This window comes from Podarcis muralis, chromosome 3 (assembly GCF_964188315.1).
Source record: "Podarcis muralis chromosome 3, rPodMur119.hap1.1, whole genome shotgun sequence".
NCBI classification, from domain to species: Eukaryota; Metazoa; Chordata; class Lepidosauria; order Squamata; family Lacertidae; genus Podarcis; species Podarcis muralis.
Genome location: NC_135657.1, coordinates 50,223,453 through 50,243,378, shown reverse-complemented (window position 1 = coordinate 50,243,378; position 19,926 = coordinate 50,223,453). Strand labels below are relative to the sequence as shown.

The window sequence follows — 19,926 nt, the reverse complement described above, 5'->3', positions numbered from 1 at the left end:
CAGCTAACCAAAGCACTTTTCGTGCAATCAATTTAGACTGCAACAAACCAGTTCCGTGCGTGATCCAGGTCATTTCCCTCTAGAAAGTGCTTCAGCTTGGAAGGTATCACATTTTGCAAGCACTCAAACTATAACCTGCTACTGCTAAGAAAATATTATTCCCCCTCCAAACAGGGCGCTCCTCTAGTGCAATTCTTCACTGCCACCTACCGTCATGTCTTTCTATTGCACTTTAATCGGGATGAGTAAATTCGTTTTACATCAATGTGACACCTTTACTCTAGTATATGGCAATAAATCCTCTTTATGCTGCCCTTAATCCATGCATTCCCAAATACGCATTTTTTTCTTGTGCCATGCAACCTTACACCCACCAAAGTGTAGTTCCATGTCGAAGAGGATATTCTGTGAAACATCACAGCATTTGTACTAGAAGCCGTGTGGCTTCTTTAAAACCCCTTTCAATAGTCACACCATTTTTCTTGTGATAAATTGCTATTATAACTCTTGTTGCTCCATACAAGTCTAGATGACAGAATGCATGTTGCAAAAGAAACACAGGCTAAGATTTATTACTGGCATATACTTCTCCTTAAAACGGACATTCCTTCAATACTGCACAATGTCAGAGTCATTGTTTTTAAAGGTGTTTTGTAAATGTTTCTTCTTTTTTCTTTTGATGCATCGTCTTTTCATAGCGTCAATAAATTATAGCCTCTATATTACATTAACAACCCTAAATTCCAACCTTAACCATTGAAACAGCACTTCTGCCGTAACAACTTTGTACTTCTTAGTGGAAATAATAAATGCTAGGTACTTATGGTGAGCCTCCAACAGATGGTGCTATTGAGTGCTTAGATGCAAAAATCCAAATTTCATTCAATGTGTAGCTTTATTTCTTTGCCTATTTGTGAGATAAAATCATACTTTTTCTGAATGATTCTGGAAGACACCACAGTTCCTACAACAGCAGGTTTCTGTAGTTCACTAGGTGATGTTGGGCCAGTCATGGTCTCTCAGCTTTACAGTTGTGCTTGAGAATAAAATGGGGAAAGGGAGAAGCATTTACAGTTGTGCTTGAGAATAAAATGGGGAAAGGGAGAACCAGTTCCTTGGTGGAAGGATGGATTATGAATTGAACGTATGAATGAACAAACAACCATGAAATCATTTAGCAAGAAAGTATTTCTGCAGAGTATTCCAGATCTCTTCCTTGAATCAACTTCCTTTGGTCTGTATAACCCTTATCGAGGGAGAAGCAAAATAGTTCTACCCAACTATTCAGAAAACATACTTGTCTCACCTTCCAGCAGTTTTTGGACCACTGAACATCAAGACGCAGAAATCTCTCACTTAACTTCTCTTTAATGCACAGTGAGCAACTGAGAAGTTACAACTATGGAAGTTACAACAGTTTTACTCCAATTGACAGGCAGGCATTGATTTTAATGATTTGAAAACAATTTGTGAGTTCTTGGGAAAACTGCAATTTTTACTTTTACATGCCCCTCTTTGATCGTTTTTCCAGGAGTGTGGGAACTGCCAATTTTTGACCAGCTCAACACTTCTGGGAGAACATGCAAAATGACCCAACATGAACAGGGTCTGATCACATATCTCCGTCTCATGGAATGAGCACTGGGAGGGCTGCTTCTTCAGGAGGGGTGAGAGGGAGTATGTAATTTACTCTGTCTGCTTGGTTGGGTCATTTAAACACTCACACAGCAGTGCTTAACAGGAACTGCTTGCGGCTCACAGACTTGGAGAATGTCCAGAAGGACACTTTGGATCACAACTATTTAGGATTCTACACTTCTTCAGGGGTTTTGGTTGTTTTGTTGTTTGAACAATAATGCCAGTTTAGCTAGGGCCACTCACCACATAATTTCTAGCCACTGGCTTGGGAGTGCATCCTGGGAGTTTTAGTTCAACAAGTTATGGAAGACACCAGGTTCCCCTCTCCACCCACCCAATTTAAAGACTCAGTCAACAAATAAAAATTCTATTCTTTTTTAGTTTCTTGCAAAAGAAAATTGGAATGGCAACAATAGCATAGTATAAACTGAATCAATACAAGCTCCTCCCATATGACTAGGATCTCTCAGCATGATTGAAGTGTTCTATCCACATCTGAAGAACCTGCATACTGAATGGGCTGGCTGCATATTAATCAAATGCTCCTGTTTGCCATAACAACACAGAACAGTAGAAAAGTCTCTGTCCTTCCCCATCAGCCTTGACGTAGGGGTCCATGCCTAGCTAGCAAACAGAGCTTAGAAACTGGCTCCATCCCACATTCAAGATACAGAAAATGGGCTACCTGTAGTAACAGCTTCTCTGGACACATTTTAAGCTGCACCTTCACAAGTAGAGAAATCATCAAACACATCATTTATCATGGTGGACTGTTACCTTTTCTTGCAGAGACCGCTGGATGAGCTCATCTTTATCTTCATCACTTAAAACATGTTTGTTGTTTCTTGGCCTCCTTTTACTGTCTGTTTCTATCATTTGCAGGTTCGGACCATTCTAGACAAAAACAAAGTACACAAAAATTGAAATCAAGCAATTGCATTTAAATTTGCCTCTCACCCTAACACCATATTCACTTTCTCTTGCATGGCATCAGATGATACAAGCATGTTATGTACACCTGAAAGGTAGCTCAAATTTCCTCCCACCCCATAAGACATTGCAAGCATATTTTCAAGTGCAACGCAGATTTAAAAAAATAAAAACATGGCTTGAGGTCTCTCTTATATGTAAGGGAGGCTGTGTGGGTCTCCAGGATGCTTGGGGGTGAATCTTAAACACTGGAAATTCAGCATCACAGTCCAGTGAAGGGAAAGCATGCTCTAATAGCCCTCCTTTGTGCCAGGACTGTAACCAGAGGCCTAGGTAAGTTTACTTATTGGTTTTTACAAGCCTTTTGTATTTGCTTGTTGCAGTTTAGCCTGAGGCAATATGCTTCTGAAGACCAGTTGCTGGAAACCACAGGGAGAGAGAGGGCTGCTGTGCTCAGATGCTGCCTGTGGGGTTCTGGTTGGCCACTTGAGAATAGGATGCTGGACATAACATTTTGAAACCATGCAAGAAGTAGATAGCACTGGATTATTAGTGATGTATGGAAATGAGAGCTGGACCATAAAGAAGGCTGATCGCCGAATAATTGATGCTTTTGAATTATGGTGCTGGAGGAGACTCTTGAGAGTCCCATGAACTGCAAGAAGAACAAACCTATCCATTCTTTAAGGAAATCAGCCCTGAGTGCTCACTGGAAGGACAGATCCTGAAGCTGAGGCTCCAATACTTTGGCCACCTCATGAGAAGAGAAGACTCCCTGGAAAAGACCCTGATGCTGGGAAGATGGAGGGCACAAGGAGAAGGGGATGACAGAGGACGATATGGTTGTACGGTGTTCTCGAAGCTACCAGCATGAGTTTGACCAAACTGCGGGAGGCAGTGAAAGACAGAAGTGCCTGGAGTGCTCACGAAGAGTCGGACATGACTAAACAACTAAACAACAACAACATGCAGGCCTGAAATTGTACTATTGACCTGGGGATGCACTTTCTGTTTGGAAAACACTGTGTTGTTGTTTTTTACAACTCCATAAAGTTGATGTACACCAAAACTCTAAAAATGGACCAGCAGAGCTGCCACAGGTCACTACTTATGTGCTGCCTTATGCTGAGGTTACCTACACGCACAAGAAAGGGTCCAAGATATTTTTTGCAAAGCTGCATTCAGTGACAAGGGTCTTACTGGAGTTTCCCATTACTCCATCTCTGCACCAGGAGAAGCCACAACAATTTAATTTCTGCTGGCCATGCAGATGTTGAAGGCAAAGGAAAAAGTGGCAAACCTGTTCCGTTCCACTGGTCTGTGTTTTTAAACGGTCTGAAACAGAATACCGTCAAAAGACGCAGGATCGGAAATTCAACTCCAAGAAAACCCAACCACTAATTAAGTAATTAGATGCCATTTAAAATGGATATAAAATGCATTTGTTAGCAAAGCACAAATTAACTGTTACAAGCTAAATTCAGTAAATAAGTGTGAGAAATGCCACTGGCTTCGAGGATAAATAAACCTGGTGTTCTCCTGGAATCTGCACATCACATAAAGGTAAAGGTAAAGGACCCGTGACAGTTAAGTTCAGTAGCAAACGACTCTGGGGTTGCAGCGCTCATCTCACTTTACTGGCCGAGGGAGCCAGCGTTTGTCCACAGACAGTTTTTCCGGGTTATGTGGCCAGCATGACTAAGCCGCTTCTGGTGAAACCAGAGCAGCACACGGAAACACCGTTTACCTTCCCGCCGTAGCAGTACCTAGTTATCTACTTGCACTTTGACGTGCTTTCGGACTGCTAGGTTGGCAGGAGCTGGGACAGAGCAACGGGAGCTCACCCCGTCGTGGGGATTCAAACCACCGACCTTCTGATAGGCATGCCCTAGGCTCTGTGGTTTAGACCACAGCGCCACCTGCGTCCCATTGCACATCACATACATGACCCTAAATCACCCCTACGTGGTGCTGTGCAGGATTAACTGTGGTCACCTGCAATGCAGAATGGGTGAAGCTATATCTTTAATAGCCTATGTCATGTTTCAAGTGCATATCTGAGGTAGACAGAAGTTGACCAAACTTGTCTACAAATTCAGTGTTCTGAGGAAAAAAATTTTTAGTTGCGTGACAAATCTGAATCTGGTGGTGTGTGTTACCCTGGCAAAACTGAGCTTTCTTTAAAGAGGAGCAGAAATGAACTTTCTCTAAAATATGTGATCAACACTACATTTTTAAAAAATGGAATAAGAGCATCATTTACACCTACTGGCTCCCAGATAGAATAAATGAAAGAGGAACATATGACTTAAGAATTTGGGGTAACACATTTAAATAAGAAGATCAATTCCTTTTTCTTTTTAAAGAAAGCACGTGTACGGCAAAAATTTATTGTCAGTATCAGAAACTTGAGCATATTCATTCTCCTGAATAATGCATTGCAAATAAGTTAGAAAACAATATGAGAAAACACAAAGAGAAATAAGAAATGAAGCTCAAAGGACGTAAGTAAAACAAAATTACTTATAAAGAGTAACTTGTATATAAGACACCTTTCCAAACTTAAAAAGTTCTTAAAATGATTTCCCCTCTCTGTTTATAGAAGGAACCTTTGTCTCTGGATGAGAACCAACATACTGCTTAATAAGCACATTGCTCAGATTGGCAAGAACTCTCCTCACATTGTGTGTCATTCTTTGCTACCAAGGACACACTGCAAACATGCATAATCCTGGCCATTCCCAGAAAGGTCTACTTGTGTAAAGCCTCAAAGTTTACAAAAGGGGCCAGAGGGATGGAGCAGCCCTGCAGAGGCAACAAAGTCGAAAGGGTGGTGGAGGAAATTTTTAAGTAGCCAGGAAGTTCAATCTTCCCACAATGGTAGAAAAACTGAGTTGCAGTTATGAAAGGTCTGCACTTCAGTACATTGGACTGAGAGGAGAAAAATGAAGGGAACACGTTGATAAGCCAAACCCAGGGATGTTCTGCAGTCAAGGAGCCTGACTCTAAAAGACAAGCTGTAGCTGCTGCAACTCAAAAAGTATTTTTCATGCTCCCAGCTAAAATAGAATCATATGCTTCATCATCTCATCACACTATACACAGCATCTCTGTATCATATCTTTAGGCCAATACAGAATTCAATGATTGCGGTTTATTCAATGGTGTTATGCATATAGCACTGTAGAGCATGAGACTCTTAATATCAAGGTCATGGGTTCCATCCCTGTGTTGGGCAAAAGATTCCTGCATTGCAGGGGGTCTCCTGCATTGCATGACGCTTCTGGTCCCTTCCAACTCTACAATTCTATGACTTCTACTGATGGGCAGCATTAAGTGCTGACAGACTCTGACACAAAAGTCAAGGTACCAGCTGTGGCCTTTCAGCCATGTCACAAATCTACTGCTTAATTCCAAAAGCTGCTTTTTCGTATAGAGCAAAAGGTAAACATTTAAACGGTACGTGTGTTTCTTCCACAGCAGGGCAAATAAAAGTGGGGTTGAGGGATTTGATTTAGGAAAACAGTGCAGTGGAAAGGGCTCTACTCCAGTGTCCAGCTGCTTTTAACTGCTTTTAATATAGGAGAACTAGTTATGCATCTAGTTATGTGGTTGGGCCCCAAGAGACACCATAGACAGATAGAGGAAAGACTGATTCGTTCTAGGGATTGTACGTGCAACTCTTTAACTTCCAGCTCTTTTCAAGGCAAAACCAGGACACTGTGCCTTAAAGGATAAAAATAGCACCCCTTACCAGCACATTTCACAACTATTTGAATATCTCGGTTCCAGTGAATGGGGTGCATTTCTGAGTAGGCTCCTAAGATAACATCACCCTACTGGGATCAGAGATGTGTGCCATATGATTATATCATTATTCCAGCATTCTTCCACTTTTCAGAAAAAACACCCACTTGAACTTAAAGCTGTAACAAGGGGCTTATTTGTAGTTTATAAGTCTGATTTCCCCCCTGCCCCTGCCCCAAGCTCAGACATGGTGAGCCTCCAGTCTGTTGGCCAAATTAAGCTCCAAAGACCATTTCAAAGGGGTTGCCTCTAACCGACCATTAGCTCTCAGCTAAAGGGAGCCAGGCACACCAGGAGTCAGTCTTCAAAGGAGGTTGCTCTATAGTAATTTCCTTTGAACTTCTGAAAGGTGTCAATCATCTGATGACATTATGATGCCAGATGATTGACATGCAGGTGGTCCTGCCCACCTGCCAAAGTTGTCCATAGTGGGTGGGGAAGATAAAGACCTGCCAGTCTACTGGGCCACTCCAGCTATCAATGATCATGTAAGGATGCACTTTTTAAACCTGGGTGTACTGGATTTACAAGTCACCGCTGCTTCTGCAATACTTAGGAGGGGTGCCTCAACTACATTTAACTTCAGAGTTAATAAATGGGGCCTGTTTGCATCCTTCCTCCACACTTTGCAGTGAATGGCTATATTTATCGCCTCGTTACTATGGCAATATTATGTATGACGTATGCCACTTTCATCCTCTTTGCACTTGTAACAGATCCTTTTTGCCTCTTGCTTTGAAGGTGTTTCTGGCTCTAAAAGTGATGTTTTAGAGTAGAAAAAGGACTTTTTTAAAAAAAAAAGTTTTTACATACAGATCTGTGCCTTTGACAACACCCCAGACACTGAAATAGCATCGTGTACCTTCATGGTAATAAAGGTAATTCATTAATACAGGGTCATTAGGAGAGTTATCAGCGCTGCTATAAATTAATTCTCCCCCCTGCTCCAAAATCCATGTTAGGGCAATACCTTTATCAGACCAACCAAAAATATCACAAAATAGGGTGCATGCTTTCGTGGTCTCCAGAACTCTTAATCAGACTAGATCAAGGTGGCCAAACTTTTTTTGGCCTCATGGCCACGTTCGCTATGACCAAAGCTCCCCAAATTCTGCATAAATTAGTCCTCTTTGATACAGAGTCATGCAAAGAAGAAGAAGAAGAGTTTGGATTTGATATCCCGCTTTATCACTACCGGAAGGAAAGGGAATATGCCTCAATGGTCAACAAGTCCAAAGGCAACCGTAAGCTATCCTAGACCTAGATCTTGATGGAGGATATGAGAGGATTCCTTTTTTGTGTAACTGGGATTCTCCTCAGCCTGGCCTGTCTTATCTGTTTTACATTTGTATCTATTTACAGCAAGCCACCAATCAGAGAAATCATTTCAGTAGTGCTTTTGTTTTTCCTTGTTTGCCTTGTAACTTCTGTACATAGTGAATTTGGGCTGAAAAACAATTAAGATTTGTAATGGAGAAGAGGAACATCAGTTGAGCATGTGACAAACACATCCTAGTTATATCATGGGACTTTCTTAAAAAGAGGAGAGGAAGGACACAAACTTATTCCAGAGTTCACATAAAATGACTACACTGAAAGCATTCAAGGCCACTGGCACCTTTTAAAAGATTACCTGATTCCTAGAATTAACTGGGAGGTACCTATCCAGAAGTGGAGGAAGTGTACTCTTCTTGTAAAGGTGCAAGCAGGTTGCCATATCGCATTACTGTGAGGGAAGTACTGTGAAAGAAAAGAAGGTAAACAAATTTATACATTGCAGAGAACACAATATTGCCACATCTAATTAGGTCGGACTAGCCGAACACTTAAATCAACATTAGGCATTTGTATAAAGGCTTTTGTTCCAAACCAACATATTGTTCACCTGAGCGACAGGTTAGTTACCTGAGCAACCCAGTCCTCAAAGTGTTTGTGCACCAGATTAAACAAACAGGGTGCTGCCTCCACCATCGCTGCCGGTAAAACTGCCCAAGGACTGTAATTCTGGAATCTGCTGTTTAATAATTACGCAGCAGTTCACTGATTCGTCATCCCCCTTTGTACAGTTATGGTTTTCTTAAAGTAAATATTGAATGCTTAGAGCTATGCTTCACATCGAAGAATTTTGACAAAGGGCAGTTCTAGTTCAAATACATTTAGTCAATGAATTACCCTCCAACTTATTGAGGTAAGCCCATTCTGTCTGTAGCTGTGTACATTCTATACTTTTAAAGCACCCCAAAAAAATATTCCTGGGAACTGTAGTTTGTTAAGAACACTGGGAATTATAGTTTCATGAAGGGTTAACTTAACTACCATTTTCAGGATCCTTGGGGAAGTGCTTTAAATGTATGGTGTGGACAATCTGTGCCACAATCATTGTGCTGGGTTTTAATGTAGGCTTCAAATTGCTGCTCATCTATGAAGTAGCTCGTGAAATGATGTTCCATATGTTGCTACTGGAGGCATGAACACTAGGAGATGATATGAGCCGCAGCCCCTTCATGTGCCTATCTAGCAAAACATGAATTGTTGGTTTGACTGCAGTAATGTCTCACAGCTGTGTTTCAGAATTGGCTAGAGATATGTTGTTGGCATCCATGTGGCTAGAGAGTCAATGGAATGCGCCTCCAGGGGTGAAATCAAACTGCTGTGTTAGCAGTGACCTCCCCATGGTACAAGCCTCGGCAGTATGTATGGAGGTCCTGGGCTGCCCAGACAACAAGACACCCTCTCAGCCTCACAGATCTGCTCCAAAGGAAAGCAGAGCAATACGGTTGGCACCAGTGTGGCTGCAGGAGTTGCTGGGCGGAGGCTTGCAATATGCCATCCAACAGAATATATATGAACATTTGGTTTTCTTCTTTTAAATCAGAGTGTGGAACCTCATGCCCCCTACCCAAACACCCACTTTCAGCCTAGGAAATCCCCTCACTGGCCTTGCTTCACACTCTACTTGACTGTATTTGGCTGGCTGGAATGTATGCTTGTGACTCTTGCTTACATGGATGTACATGGACAAAGAAAGGCATGGGAAGGAGCTGGCCTGCAGCACAAAGGCAGTACACCCACCACTGGCATCTGGCCTCCAGAAGGATGTCCAAAAGGGAATGTGGCCCTTGGGCTGAAAAATGTACCCCAACTGTTTTAAATGGTACCTGCAAAGTTGGGTGCACCTACACATGCAGAAAACTTCCCTTCTTAACACACACACACACACACACATGGCCTACCCACATAAAAATGTGTACCAACATTAACAACTTGCTGCCATTATGCAGGTTCAGTCAGTTCTACTGTGAGATGAAGTCTTGTATATGTCTACTCAAAAGTAGCTTGGGACGTGGGTGGCGCTGTGGTTTAAACCACTGCGCCACTTGAACTTGCCGATTGGAAGGTTGGAGGTTCCAGGCCCCGCAACAGGGTGACCTCCTGTTGTTTGGTCCCCGCTCCTGCCAACCTAGCAGTTCGAAAGCACACCAAAAAGTGCGCCGGCTCCCTTGGCCTGTAAAGCAAGATGAGTGCCGCAACACCAGAGTTGTTCGCGACTAGACTTAACTGTCAGGGGTACCGTTACCTTTACTCAAAAGTAAGCCCACTGGGGAATTACTCCCAGGTAAGTATGTACAGGATTACAACTCAGGGATACAATCTAGTACCCATTCATTAGGCAGTGAGTCCCATTAAACTGACTGGGACTTGCATGTATCCAATTTTGCTAAACACTTTTTGGTAAACATTCTTAAGTTTTAGGGGGAAAGTTTTAGAATGTAACAGATTTTAGAAATGTGTTATATTCCCTTTCCTGCCTCAGAAGTCAGCGAAGGATAAAGGCTACCACAGAATAAACAAAGCCCATGTAAATCAGGCATTGTGTAACACTGCAGGGCGAGAGTGGCAGTTGGATCCTCAGGCATCAATCCTTGGTTTGAGAACAGGGATATTTTAATCACCTAAGGGTGTCCCGATTTTCTTCTATGAAATATTGGAAGGTTTGTAGTATGGAACTTCAAAATTCTTGCAACAGGAAATACTATTTTCCCCAACATCCCAAGAGGGTAGGTTAGGCATACAAGATGCTGCCTTTTCTACTTTGCCTCTGCTCCCCACCGTTTCAGACACAAGTCTCTCCAGGACTACTAGGATAGTGAGAACTGACTGAACCTGGAATCTTTTACAGGCAAAGCACATGCTGTAGCCTGGAGCTACAGCCCTTCCCCTCCCACAGCAAGGAGAAGGACAATCATTCCCTCTGTGAGAGAAAAGAAGATTTCACATCAGCTCAGTGAACTTGAGTGCCTTATGCAGGCTGGCTGTTCAGGCAGCCTTGTGTTGAAGGCGGCATGGGGTGGGCAGGAGCTAGATCATCTGGATCTAATGGTAACTCTCTGGGTGATGTGCAGCAGATCAGCAAGAATGTCTGGCTCCCGATTGTTTAACAAGAACAGCAACAAAGCAACTCCCCTCCCACTCTAAATTATACCACTGCAATGAATAATCCTTTGGGGGTAACTAAGAGGAGGTTTCTGTGCGGAAGAACTGTGATCTCATTTCAGCTCTGCTTCAAATTCCTGGGCTCAACTGTTTTTAATGTAAAGTGTGTATTTTTGGCACCAGGCTCTCATTGGTGAATCTTGGAGTTGTAGTAAACCCACCAAGTAGATCCTCCAAGCCTGAGCTCTGCCTAACTCCTGAAATAAAGGACTGTGGTCTGTAGTTCCCAGACCTTCAACTGGCCAGATCCCTTCAGCCCCCCAATATAAAATTTGATTGGGCTGCACCCCCTGCCCCAGATTGATGGACAGTGCGATTCAAATAGGGGGTGGGGGTGTACCCTGTCATGTGATCGATTATGCAGGGCGGGGCTTACTTGCCCCCCCCCCCCAATATTTTATTCAAGTTAGTACCCTGAGCAGATTACTCGTTCCAAAACTTTTTCGGGCCACGCTATGCAGAACAGCGGCTTGCATGACCCACTAAGGCAGGCAACCACCCAGTGAAATTCAAAGCACAATCGCACATTTATTCAAAATCCAGTTTTTAAACTATTGAGTTTAACTAATTCAACGAAACTGATTAACTGGACCCAGTGGGACCAGCTTTCCAAAGGCAGCGCCCTCTGCCTTTTAGCGCCGCCGCCCCCGCCCCCCCAATAATCCCACTGCTCCTCCCAGGGCTTGTGCCGCTCCACACGGCGGGCAGGAAGGGGGCAAGGGGCTTCATTTCTCGGGAGGGGGAGCCCTCCAATTGCCCGAGTCCCAGGACCAGAGAGACTCTCGCTCCGCGCGCAGAGGCCTCTGGCAGGAGACCCTCCCGCCCGGCGCCAACTTACCGCGCGAGGCGACAAGGCGGGACGCGGCTTCCAGGCTCTCCCCGGAGCCCCGCCAGGCAGAGGCGCGCCGGTCTTCGCAGCGGCGTCCGCTTTCGGCGCCGCCCTCGCCGGCGAGAAGCGCGCCCTCAGCGCCTCAGAGGAGGACGCCGACCGTGCCTCTTTCCCGCGCTCACTTCTCCCAAAGGAGCGCTTCGCCGTGAAGCGGGGCCCATGAAACAAGCCCTGGTAAAGAAAAGGTACGAGGAGACCTAGCGAGATATCCCGCCATGAATATTTATGTGGCCACTGGAATGCGTTAAACTCAGGGCGGCTAATGTGAGGGGGCTCCCCGAGGTTGCTGGACTACAAGTCCCATCATCCCTGACCACGGACCGTGCTGGCTGGGACTGATGGGAGTTATGGTTCAACAAACGGGGAGCCGCAGGTTCTCTTGGCCGGTCCGAGACAGAAAGATGAAGAAGTACGAGGTCAAACATTTTCATTTATGAACAAAGGCTCTTCTCCTTTCGCAGCCAGGCTAGGGTACTGGCTAGGGTAACATACCTATGTATCGTAGGCATTAACCGACGTTTAGGCCAGCTGCAACCAGGCGTTTTGAAAAGTAGAGTGATGATGTTTTTTAGGAAGTTCAGAGCGGAAACACTGCTAGTTCTGCACTGTGTACAAAGAGCAAATCTCGCAAGAAAGGCATCTTGCTGCAAGATAGTTGCCCTTGTTATGGACGTGCTTCCATGGTGCTCCAAAGGGAACAAATCACAGCATCCCGTTGTGTCTGATGGAATGCAACAAATATTCCAACCGAAGTAAATAAAAAGCGAAAGCTACCTTTGAGATCCCAAAAATAAAGTTGCATTGAAGAATTAGAAAGGACAATACTGTATTGTAAGAGCATTTCTCCAAAAACGGCCACTTCGTTCGGATGCTGATATCCATTGGTAGGGATCTGAGCAAAAGGGTCCATCTACCTACGTAATATTATTTTAGAACTTTTTGATCCTGGTTCTTAAAGCTAACTGCACAATATTTTCATGAGGATTGAATAATTTTTTGTTGACAAATAAAAGCCTCGTCCCCCTAAACACATTAGGTAGGTATAGTTCAATTCACTTCCGCATGTCATAACAACTTTATTTGGAATTAATCTCATTGATGTTAATGCAACTTGCTTGCAAGTAAGGCTACTTAGATTCCCTGGGTGCTGCTAGACTCTGAATCCTAACAGTCCCAGCCAGCATGGTCAATGGTCAGGGATGACGGGAGTTGTAGTCCAGCTGCATCTGAAAAATTATAGGTTCTCAATCCTAATTCAAACACTAGCCTGAGCACATAGATGACCCAATAATTTCATGCAGACAAGCAAGTGGGTTGGCAGAGAAGGGATTTAGCTCTCTAGTCTCCCACTGCGCAACCAAGCAGGTTGCTAAAGCAGAGGAACCCTCTTCTCTGTGCCCAGTACATAAATGACTTCTCCATCCGTTTTCTGTCAGCCCCTAGGAGGCTAATAAACAACAACAACAACAACACACACACACAAGCTTAACAAAGTTAACTCCTGTCATATAGAAGGGAGAAATGATTTTGGTGGCCACAAGGACTGATCCCTCTTATTTTGTTTATCTTCATACTTCATTCTGTATTAATTATCCTAGAAGTGACTTCACAATAACATGGAAATATATACTACTCTGTTACCATATTCTAACCCCCTTTTCTATGATTATGTGAAGAGTGAACAAGATCTGTCAAATAATGTTAAATCAGCTGTGGTACACCATCTGATGAATACTCCAGAACAAGGATGTGGAATGTGGGGGCTTCACATATTGTTGGACTACAATTCCCATCATCCCTGGCCATTGGGGATGGGCTGGGTTTGGCTCCTGGTGGTTGGAATCCACAACTTCTGGAGTGCCACAGGTTCCCCATACCTGCTTTAGAACAACATGAGAAGCAAGCCCTATTGATTATTGCCCTCAAAGGTCAATAGATCTATTGATTTCTGGGTTTCCATTATCTGAATATTACAAGACTCCTCAATCCTATCTATAATCCTATCTATCTATAATTGAGAAGATCCATGGGGTGGGGGCAGGCAAATTCTGGCCTCGCTCAGGGCACTGTATTACCAAACATTACCAAAGTCCACCACTGATCCTATGATTGCTTACTTAGACTTAAACTCCAATAAGTATGTGCAGGATTTCTGCCCAAGTGGAAAAAAGTATTTACATAAGATATAATTTTAACACACAAAGCCTGAAAATACAATTTTTAATGCCTCAAATATATAAAAACCAAAAACTGATATATAAATAATTTTAACAGTACATACATGGATCAACAATACTTAATACAAACACTCATCACTTGTTGACACTCTGACTATTGAAAGACATGGCATGAGGTTATATAAAAATGCAAATCACCATTGGATGCTAGTCATCCAGAGAAAAGCCAGCCCAGATGTGCAAATGTACGCAGCAGGGGTGTTGATGGGTACTTGAAAGGACTCAGGACATAGGCCCATGACACAAATACTGTACATGCTAATTTGCACATAAAAGTTGACAGGCAGCTGCTGTCTGAAAGCCCACTTTTTAAAAAGAAGTTTAAAAAGAAGGAAAGGGGCAGGAGATTCAGGGTTCATTTGTGCTTCCATTTAGGCCATGATTTCTAGGCACAGGTCTGGGAAGTCTTTCTTTTGTCCTGCCACTTTCCCTGGAAAACCTTCTGTTTACTTCCGAATTGAAGCAAGCGTCAATTGGGGTTTCTGCGGATTGGCATTTCTTCCAATGCAGCAGTAAACTGTGAGAAAGTGGGGCAGGACAAAAAAAACACCCCTGGACCTAGAAGTCACAGAACAAAAGAAATAACGAAAGAAGCCCCAGTCAGCATGGCCAATTGCCAGGGATGATGGGAGTTGGAGTCCAATGACATCTAGAAGGCCACAGGTCACCTACTATACATCATACCACACTATGCAAGAACGAAATGAGGTAGAAGGAAAAAAGCAGTATTAGGATTTCTCAGAATCACAGCTCTGATGTCTCTTCCCTCTCCTTAAGACTTCAGAGCTCATTACAGGGCAGATGTGGGGAAACTTTGGCCCTCCAGATGTTGGTAAACTACAACTCCCATCACCCTTGGCCATTGACCATGCTTGCTGGAAGTTGTAGTTCAGCAACATATGGAGGGCCGAATGCTCCATATATATGGGGCTGGGAAATGTGAACAGTTCTGTTTACTCTGGCTGGTTGTTGATAATCCCATACTGAAGCAGTTACCTTTGATGAGACTTGGAGCATAACTCTAGGGTTGCCATATTTCAAAAAGTGAAAATTCGATAACTTTGTTTTTTTATTAAAAAGAAGTTTTGGAGCTAGTTTTAAGGAAATTCACAAAAATCTAGGCTTCTGACATTGGTTGCCATACGTCCGGATTTTCCTGGACATTTCAGCGATTTCCGCCTGGACACTGCTTCTGACTGCAGTATTCCGACTATGTCTGGGAAATTCCAGACGTATGGCAACCCTACTTAACTTTCCAAAGGCTTTGATCATGTTGTGTTCAACAGGCTCACAATTATGCTAATATTTAATGCTTGGAGTCTAAAAATCTTTTGGAACATGCAATGCAATGTTTTGTTCTATCTTAATGTGCAACATGGTTAAAATATTTCTTCATTGCAGCCGCATTATTGTGTTCCACACCATTCCATCCCAAACTGCCAATCAGGGAGACACTGCCAAATAATTCTCATTTTCTCTCTCTCTCTCCAAGCTATAGATGTGATTCATAAGACAGTGGTTCCATGTGCCACCTGAGTCACATGGCAGCTACTGCCTCCTTAGGCCCATACTACCCTGGTAACATCTGTTAGGAAGAACATTATGGGCTGGACAAGGCTGGCAGGGGAAGCAGAGAGAATCCCCATCAGTTGCTGTTTCTGTTCTAAGTGCTGAGAGCAGCGTGGGATTCTGCCACAGTCAAGCAGCTCCCATGCTGTTCAGATAATGTATGAAATGACCCCTGGTCTAAAGCATTTCACTTGCGGCTGGCATCAATGTTCTGGAGAAATTCATTGCCTGTTGCATTTAAAAACCTTCCAATGAATGTGTTCTTTGTATTTTAAAATAAGCATAAAAGCAGCACACAAAACTAAAGCCACAAAGATGTATTTGCCCCCCCCCCCCATCGCTGGTTGCTGCCTTTATTTGGGTAATCATTATGCACCAACTCCAGCTGAGGGACTCTGGGTAGAATTCAACAAAGAGCAGAGCTATTGAAATGAACGGACCTAACTCAAGTAGAATCATAGAATTGGTGTTCATTAATTTCAATGGGTCTGCTTTGAGTAAAACTTACCCTGAATTTCAACAAAGCCCAACTCACAGTAGATCCACTGACATTAAGGGAAAGATTCAACTAACAAGTCCCTTCCATGGAAGCCCTATGTAGGGACTTCTGCTTGCACAAGGGGGCTCTCCTCCCCATGAGCCCCTTGCAAGGGGAAATAGGGAGAACCCCCTACATGGTGGGAGAAGGGGGAAATGTTTGCCCTGATGGAACAATTGCCTTAGCAGATAGGAATTCCTCCCTACTAAACCTAAGCCTATTAACTTCAGTGGGTGTATGTACTCTGCCTGGGACTAGTGTTGACTACTATCTTGTTTATAACTCTGTGCTATTGTTTTGCTCCATATGAAAGTTTGTTAACGATTAGCAAGAAAAGAGGGTTTGTTTATCCTTTAGGGTCAAAATAGGTGTTTGTTTCTATCAGTTCTCTTAAAAGACAGGTCCACAACACAAATACAGAAGTGCTAAATATGCAGCTCTCACTTAGAGTTCCTCAGAAAACTCAATTTTGCTGCAGAGCCTTTGCTTTTTATCTTGCCTCCCTGTGTCCTTTATGCACAATGATCTCAAAGACCTAGCTATCATTCCAGTGTGTGATTACCAATCTGCTGGATTTATTTTATAGAACAGCAATTCTTTTAAAAATTTCACTCAAAGCAAAGCAATTTGCAGCCCTATCCATTTCAACTGAGAGAGCTTTATATGCTTAAATCTCACCCATTGAAATAATAGCACTTAAAAATACAGGATTGTTCAACAGTATAGCCTTTATTTCCTGTCCCACCCCATAACTGTGGAGGAGCAGAATAAACAGGCAAAATATGCTTCCTCACCAATTTTAACTGTTTATTCAAATAAATAGAAATATTACAAATTTACAAAATCACTGTGCTATTCATTTACAATGTACTTTAAAAAAAGTTTGTTAGTACTGAAGTTTGTGCCAAGTTTTTGTACTGTACACAGCCTCTTTCTTTGGAGTCACCTGCACTTAGTCATGTAAAACAAAAGCTCTTCCCTAAACTTCGCAGTCTCAGGAACAGGGAAGAAAAATTGGAGAAACTAACAAGATTCCTTACCTTCTCCTGGACCTTAGGCTGCAAATTATGCTTTTATAAAATGTGACAAAAAATATTCAGCTGTCTCTGTGCACTCAGTTCTTTTCACAGGCTACAAAAATAAAAACACATTGCTATGTTACCATAATAAGTTAAACACAATCATGAAAAAGTTCAACATTTACATTTGGCCACCATAAAATCTATACACAGAGAGGCTGAACTTCGTTCCCCATCACTTTAAAGCTATTGTCTCTATTATTCCAGCCAAAAAATGACACAAAGGATCGGTTTTCCATAAGATTATCAGAAAAACTGTCTTTTTCGATTAAGATTTTGAGCAACAACAGCCCCAAACAAATGTGGAACAGATTCCCAGCGCAGGGTGCCCAAGAGGGAGGCACCTCTCATGCTCAAAAGGGTGTAGGGGGCGATTAAGCACATTTCCTTCCACGCACTATGTGCACAGAGATGAACTGTTCGTCTGAGCTGCAGTAATCCATTGAAAAAGGGTCGAGATGAAAGCAATTCTTATAACAGAGGCGTGGTTGACCTTGGAAGCTCAGCCTAACGCAACGTGTTATGTTATTTTTCAGAAAACACACACACAGTCACAGGCCAGGCCGGTGGAAGAGCTTTCTGCCGACAGAGGAGGAAATCCGTTCACAGTCAACAACAGGTGATGTGGGAAGGCGACCTTTGGCGACGAAGAACCAACTACGACACCACCCTGAGGAAGAGAACGGCGGGCTCGGGTCTGCCTGCTTCTGGGCCGAGGGCCCGGGAGAGGGGGCCCCTGGCCGGCCGCTCACAGGGTTCCCAAGTGCGGCAGCGTCTCCAGCTTGTCGGCGCGGTCGCGGGCGGCGGCGCTCTCGACACCGCGGAGCCACTCGGTGCACTTGCGCACCAGCCCTTCGTCGGCCGCGCGCGCTCCGGGGACGCCGGCCGCCCCTTCGCCGTCGGCCTCCTCCTCGTACTCCACGTCGTCGTAGCGGTGGCGCTCGTTGAGCAGCGACACCTGCAGCAGCGCGCGCAAGTCCCCCCCGCCGCCGGCCGAGCACCCAGCCAGGGGGCGCTTCGCGGCGTCCGGGGAGGCGGAGCGGGGCGTCCTCCCGCGTGGCCGCCGCTGCTGTTGCTGCTGCTGCTTCTCCAGGCTCCGGCGCTGGAGCACCCGGATCGCCTCGGGAGGCAGGCTGAGCGAGAAGCGCAGCGCGGCCTCCCCGCGACCCGCTTGCGCCGCCGCGCAAAGGCTCTCGCAGGAGCGCGCGCCCGGGCCCGGCGGCCCCACGACCGAGCGGCCTCGCGACGCCGGAGACGGAGGCGCCCCCGCGGCCGGGGCGGGCGGGTTCCTGGCGGCCGGCGCGCCTCTGTTGCGCGGCAGCTGCCTCGGGAGAGAAGCGCTGGGCCAAGAGCTCGAGAAGGCGCCGCCGCAACCGGGGCGCTCCGCGGGGACCCCGCCGCCGCGACCTTTCCGAGGGGGCTTGGCTGGCGCGAGGGGGGGCGCCTTTTTGGGAGCGCCCGGGCTCGGCTGCTGCGCATTCCGGAGCTGGAGTCGGGGGGCGGCAGCAGGTGGTGGCGCAATAGGAGGCAGGGACATGGCGCGGCCGCCGGCGGGAGCCCCTTCCCTCCTCCTCCTCCTCCTCCTGTGTGTTGTAGTTCAGCTCGACATCTTCGCCTCAGAGGAGGCGGCGGCGGCGGCCAGCCTCTCGCCCTCAGCCAGGCAGCTTCCGCGAGCGAGCCCGGTCGCGCGGCAAACGTCGCTCTCTGGCACTGCGGATGAATGAGACACGCGGCGGTCGCGGCTGGTTGGAGGCGAGAGGAGGAGCCGAGAGGGCCGGGCGGGGGGAGAAGAGGCGAGGGCTTCGGCGGAGGCCGGCCAGCGAGCCGGGCGCCGTGGCTGCGGGCGGACGGGCGGGCAGCCGCCCCCTATCAGGAGGAGAGAGAAAGTCCCGCGAGCGCCGACCGGGAGGTGGCATCAGGCAGCCGAGGCTCGTCTTGCGCCTCCAAGAACACGAATTTGCGCGCCTGGGGTTTGGCTCTTTTTAAAACGCACACACACGTATATATCGTCTCTCCCCGTTATGCCCCGTCTGGTCTATTGCGCGCAGGATGAATGTTGCCAGGCTATATAGTCCTGTTGGAGAAGGTTGAGTTGACACAAGAGCAGCTTCTTGTTCGCGGATGTTCTGCACGGAGCCTATCGCCAATGTACTTTCTCCCAAAAGCGCAGTTGGGGAAGAAAAAATAACAAAGGTGTCTAATGAGCAGGTGGGATGCTATAGGCATAAGATCAGCTTGAAGATTCAGATCCAAAAGGGATTGCAGGTACAGTAAGTCTCCATAGTTGCAGTTTTAAGGTTCAGTAGACTTTGGGGAGAAAGCAGCAACAGCTTAACTCCCCATCTTTGTCAACATAAAGCTTGGCTTGTAACCTTTGGCTTGTAATTTATACATGGAATTAGCAAACCAGTAGCACACCCACACAGGGCCCCCAATACACTAACATGATATGCAAAGAAGCTGAACAAAACATACACTATGTACTCACACCCTTCATCATTCCACACATCTATAAGACATCCATTTTTAAAGCCGCCTTACACTGAACTATGTTTTATCTATCCCCTCCTCTACTTGGGAGAGGTTTTTTAATTTAGCAAGTAAAAACATGAATGCTATTTAACTTTTCACCCCACCATACAAGGCTTGTATAAATAGCCAACCTAGCAAAATTGGGTGTAGAACCCTTTCTTCCCCATGGCAATTTGCACGATGCCAAAATTACATGGTGTCTAAACATCAAAG

At 45.2% G+C, this 19,926-nt stretch overlaps 2 protein-coding genes across 7 annotated transcripts in view; both read right to left on the bottom strand.

Annotated features, from left to right (window-relative positions):
* Positions 1-12,188, bottom strand: part of LOC114594324 (uncharacterized) — a 56,202-nt gene extending 44,014 nt beyond the window's left edge. The window contains exons 1-3 of one of the 6 annotated variants that reach the window (XM_028723874.2): positions 11,708-12,188; positions 8,009-8,115; positions 2,416-2,532 (exon numbers count right to left, since the gene is read on the bottom strand). In XM_028723874.2, coding sequence (XP_028579707.2) covers positions 2,416-2,532; positions 8,009-8,092 — 201 coding nt within the window. In that variant the 5' untranslated portion in view covers positions 8,093-8,115; positions 11,708-12,188. The remainder of the gene's footprint in view (positions 1-2,415; positions 2,533-8,008; positions 8,116-11,707) is intronic. The other 5 variants (XM_077925837.1, XM_028723871.2, XM_028723873.2 and 2 more) reach the window with 5 other exon arrangements.
* A 1,778-nt stretch (positions 12,189-13,966) lies between these two features.
* On the bottom strand, positions 13,967-19,123 carry PRR18 (proline rich 18). Its single transcript, XM_028723876.2, has one exon. It carries the CDS (start codon positions 18,716-18,718, stop codon positions 17,930-17,932), a length of 789 nt encoding a protein of 262 aa, XP_028579709.2. The 5' UTR covers positions 18,719-19,123; the 3' UTR covers positions 13,967-17,929.
* Between the last annotated feature and the right edge of the window lie 803 nt (positions 19,124-19,926).